The sequence below is a fragment of the Vigna angularis genome, chromosome 1, assembly GCF_016808095.1.
Source record: "Vigna angularis cultivar LongXiaoDou No.4 chromosome 1, ASM1680809v1, whole genome shotgun sequence".
NCBI lineage: Eukaryota > Viridiplantae > Streptophyta > Magnoliopsida > Fabales > Fabaceae > Vigna > Vigna angularis.
In genome coordinates this window covers 43,304,159-43,309,555 of record NC_068970.1, presented here as the reverse complement: position 1 = coordinate 43,309,555, position 5,397 = coordinate 43,304,159, and the positions used below count along the sequence as shown (strand labels likewise).

General features: G+C 39.0%; 1 protein-coding gene across 1 annotated transcript; it reads left to right on the top strand.

The window, feature by feature from the left end:
* Nucleotides 1-780: 780 nt before the first annotated feature.
* Nucleotides 781-4,563, top strand: LOC108319680 (serine/threonine-protein kinase BRI1-like 2). Its single transcript, XM_017550897.2, has one exon. It carries the CDS (start codon nt 924-926, stop codon nt 4,320-4,322), a length of 3,399 nt encoding a protein of 1,132 aa, XP_017406386.1. The 5' UTR covers nt 781-923; the 3' UTR covers nt 4,323-4,563.
* The last annotated feature ends 834 nt before the right edge of the window (nt 4,564-5,397 follow it).

Below are 5,397 nucleotides of genomic sequence, written 5' to 3'. Positions count from 1 at the left end.
ACATATTATTTAAATGCAGATTGAGAATTTATAACAAGGTTATAACTATTCTGTTTAAGTGCAACTTCTATCCTAAAACATGATATGAGATTTCAAACGTGAAGTCAAATGTACCCAGTTAGCAGGTGTACGTGATGTATCAAATAAAGAAAAAATGCAGCAGCAATAGGTGATTTGAATGTGTAGAGGGCAGTGGTGACATATATATATATACCAAGGAGAAATAGAAAGAAAAGAATGCCTCAAATCCGAAAACAACCACATAAGTTGCACATGGCGCCAATCTAATGTTTCAGTAGTACTATGTGTGTGTCATATACATATGGGGAAACATTCTCACGCTCACTGACAGACAGTGACTCTTGGATCAAGCACGGTCCAACGTCTCATGTTTCTTTTTTCTTTCGTTTTTATAGCGCCGATCTTTGGATACAGACCTTTGTCTGTGGGTCCCAAATCCTTGACTCATAGTCAAATCAATCCATTAACTAAATTCTCTCACTTGCATTCTTTATCATACCAACCTTATTTATATTTGTATCAGTAAAAATGAAACTTTTGAATTGCTTGAATGAGGTAGCTGGGAGAAAAAATTGTAAGAAGTTTGGACAAAAATCTGTCATGATCAACAAATCTAATAAAATTTCTTAAACATGGTAAACAAAAAGTAAAATATAATTATACCAACAGAATTACGAGTACATACCCACCGCACGCAACACAACCTTATTCCCTCTCACGTTCCCTCCTTTCAATTTTATAAAACACAAAAAGCAACTCCTTTTGTCACAACAACAAATTCCCATCATACTTACCACTCTCACTCTGTCTTTCTTTCTTTCCTCTCTCTCCTCTACACATTAATCTGTATCTCTCTGCATTATCTTTGCAGGCCTCTCTCTTCCCAGACCTGTGTGTTCTCAATGGAGAAAAACTATGTTCAGCTTTTGCCTCGTCTCACTGTGACACTTCTAGTGATCACTGTTTTGTTTCCTGTGACTGAATGTGCGGCAGTTTCCTCCATCAAGACTGATGCGCAGGCTCTTCTGATGTTCAAAAGGATGATTCAGAAGGATCAAAGTGGAGTTTTGTCAGGGTGGAAGCTCAATAAGAATCCATGCAGCTGGTATGGAGTCTCTTGCACCCTTGGAAGAGTTACTCAGCTTGATATTAGTGGAAATAATGACCTTGCTGGGACAATATCTCTTGACCCTTTGTCTTCTTTAGATATGTTATCTGTTCTCAAACTGTCTTTGAATTCATTTTCTGTAAATTCTACCTCTTTGCTTCAGCTCCCTTATGGTTTGACACAGCTTGATCTATCCTTTGGAGGAGTTACAGGCCCTGTCCCTGAGAACCTTTTCTCCAAGTGTCCGAATCTTGTTGTTGTTAATCTTTCGTACAACAATTTAACAGGCCCTATTCCTGAAAATTTCTTACAAAATTCTGATAAACTGCAGACCCTTGACCTCTCTTCCAACAACCTGTCAGGGTCTATTTTTGGCCTTAAAATGGATTGCATTTCCTTGTTGCAACTTGATCTATCTGGAAACCGCTTGTCAGACTCCATTCCACTCTCTTTGACAAACTGTACCAGCCTTCAAAGTTTGAATTTAGCTAACAATATGATTTCTGGGGGAATTCCCAAAGGTTTGGGTCAGCTAAACAAACTACAGACTCTGGATCTTTCCCACAACCAACTCACAGGCTGGATCCCTTCTGAGCTGGGAAACGCTTGTGCTTCCCTTTTAGAGGTTAAACTTTCTTTCAACAACATCTCCGGGTCAATCCCATCTGGTTTCTCCTCATGCACTTTGCTTCAACATCTTGACATTGCTAACAACAACCTCTCGGGACAGTTAGCAGATTCAATCTTTCAGAACCTCGGATCATTGCAGGAACTGTGGCTGGGGAATAATGCTATCAGTGGTCAGTTTCCATCTTCATTATCTTCCTGCAAAAAGTTGAAGATTGCGGACTTCAGCTCAAACAAAATTTATGGATCTATCCCCAGGGATTTATGTCCTGGGGCAGCCTCACTTGAGGAGCTGAGAATGCCAGATAATCTTATTACAGGTGAAATTCCAGCTGAACTGTCAAAGTGCTCACAGCTGAAGACACTTGATTTTAGTCTGAACTATCTCAATGGTACAATTCCAGAGGAGCTTGGACAACTTGAAAATCTTGAGCAGCTAATTGCATGGTTCAATGGCTTGGAAGGAAAAATTCCTTCAAAACTGGGCCAGTGCAAGAATCTTAAGGATCTCATACTGAATAACAATCATCTCACTGGTGGAATTCCAATTGAGTTATTCAATTGCAGCAATCTGGAATGGATATCACTGACAAGCAATGAGCTTAGTGGTGAAATACCGCGTGAGTTTGGTCTCTTGACAAGGTTAGCAGTTCTGCAGCTTGGAAACAACAGCTTGACTGGCGGGATACCAGCAGAGCTAGCGAATTGCAGCAGTTTGGTGTGGTTGGACTTGAACAGCAACAAGCTCACTGGAGAGATCCCTTCAAGACTTGGAAGACAGCTAGGAGCAAAATCCTTGTTTGGGATCCTTTCAGGGAACACTTTGGTGTTTGTAAGAAATGTTGGAAACTCATGCAAAGGAGTAGGAGGTTTGCTAGAATTCTCTGGTATTCGACCTGAAAGGCTCTTGCAGGTTCCAACATTGAGGACTTGTGACTTCACAAGACTCTATTCTGGTCCTGTCCTCAGCTTGTTCACCAAGTACCAGACTCTGGAGTATCTTGATCTTTCATATAACGAGCTTCGCGGAAAAATCCCAGATGAATTCGGAGACATGGTGGCTTTACAAGTTCTTGAGTTATCTCACAATCAGCTATCTGGAGAAATCCCTTCAACGCTTGGCCAACTAAAAAATTTGGGTGTGTTCGATGCATCACACAACAGATTGCAGGGACATATTCCAGACTCATTCTCAAACCTCTCATTCTTGGTTCAAATTGATCTATCTAACAACGAGTTAACAGGGCAAATTCCCTCTAGGGGACAACTGAGTACACTTCCGGCTTCCCAGTATGCAAATAACCCTGGCCTTTGTGGTGTACCATTGCCTGACTGCAAGAGCGACAATAGCCAACCCACAACAAATCCAACTGATGATGCTGGCAAAGGGGGCCATAAAACAGCAACTGCAACATGGGCAAACAGCATTGTCATGGGAACTCTCATCTCTGTTGCTTCTGTATGTATTTTAATCGTGTGGGCAATTGCAATGCGCGCAAGGAGAAAGGAGGCCGAAGAAGTCAAGATGCTCAATAGCTTACAAGCATGCCATGCTGCTACAACATGGAAAATCGACAAAGAGAAAGAGCCACTAAGCATCAATGTTGCAACATTTCAGAGGCAGCTGAGGAAACTCAAATTCTCCCAGTTGATTGAAGCAACTAATGGGTTCTCGGCAGAAAGCCTTATTGGGTGTGGAGGTTTTGGCGAAGTGTTCAAGGCCACACTGAAAGACGGGTCAAGTGTGGCCATAAAGAAGCTGATTCGACTGAGCTGCCAGGGTGATCGAGAATTCATGGCAGAGATGGAAACCTTGGGGAAGATCAAGCACAGAAATCTGGTTCCTCTGTTAGGATACTGCAAAGTGGGGGAAGAGAGGCTGCTTGTGTACGAATACATGGAGTATGGAAGCCTAGAGGAGATGCTTCATGGGAGAATAAAGACGCGTGATCGGCGAATTTTGACATGGGAAGAAAGGAAAAAGATTGCAAGAGGTGCAGCTAAAGGGCTTTGTTTCCTGCACCACAATTGCATCCCTCACATAATACACAGAGATATGAAGTCAAGCAATGTGCTACTTGACCATGAAATGGAGTCGAGAGTCTCAGATTTTGGAATGGCGAGACTTATAAGTGCACTTGATACACATCTTAGTGTGAGCACACTGGCAGGAACACCTGGATATGTTCCACCAGAGTACTACCAGAGTTTCAGGTGCACTGCTAAGGGAGATGTGTACTCATTTGGAGTTGTGATGTTAGAACTGCTTAGTGGTAAACGCCCTACTGACAAGGAGGACTTTGGGGACACCAACTTGGTTGGGTGGGCAAAGATGAAGGTCCGTGAAGGGAAGCAAATGGAAGTAATTGACTCGGACTTGCTTTTGGCCACTCAAGGAACTGATGAGGCAGAAGCCAAAGAAGTGAAAGAGATGATAAGATATTTAGAGATTACTTTGCAGTGTGTTGATGACTTGCCTTCAAGAAGGCCAAACATGTTGCAGGTAGTGGCTATGCTCAGAGAGCTTATGCCTGGATCAACTGATGGAAGCAGCAACAGTGCTTGAATCACGTTATTGTCCATAGTTATGACAGAAGAACGAATGAATGAAGATATGAAATGAGGCTTGCAAGATTTTCTCTGGATCTGTTATTACTGAGTTTATTGTGCTTAGTTTCTCAATTTCTTTGTTCATTTGTTGTGTTTATTTAGTATTTATTGTCAGTGTTACTGTGTAACTCCACCCAATATTAACATTTCGGTAATAGCATATGAAAACAGAACCAATAGACGCGTTAAATTCATTATGCCGGTCTGATACAATCAACTGAGGCAATTCATCAAACACAAAAGCTGAAATGCATCGTTTACTGGGTGAGATGACATGAAACAATAAACACTAAGATCCATACTTTCAATGTTAGAACTAACTCAGTAACGTCGTCACCATTTTTCTATTTAAGATCTAGTCGCCCTATCTTTTAAGATTAATAATTTTATAAGTACTTTAAAAATGTAAAGAAATTCATAAAGTATCATATTGTTGTAATTATTTTTCAAAAGATTAGTTGTTAGTACGAGAATTTTCACGTTTAACAAGTTTTCCAACAATTAATCAGGTTTTGTGTTTTAACTAATGAAAACGATAATTCTAAGAGTTAAAATGGGTCTACTTTAAACCTGAAAACTTTCTCCATAATAAATTAATTATAATATACACCCTATTTTCTTTTATATCTTCACATTAGTTGTTTTTATTTTCTTAAATACAAAGGTCAATGACACTTCATGTCAATGTTACATTTAGTATTATAGGTTAATGTTTTATATTCAATCTAACTTCAATTTTTATTAGTTTTGTTTAATTTAATATTAATTTTTGTTGAAGAATGATAACATTAGGATTAAATTAAATCAAATTAACAATTATTGGGACTAAATTAATAAAATTAATAAAATTAGAATTGAATTAAATATAAGACACTAACCACGTGAAACTAAGATTAAGCATACTAACTTAACATGTGATACATACACTAATTTATATATGATACAGTACTAACTTGACATGTAACAACTTTTTGTTTTAAATTAAGAAAATATTAGAAAAAAGTAAAAAAAATTTAAAAAATAAAAAAATC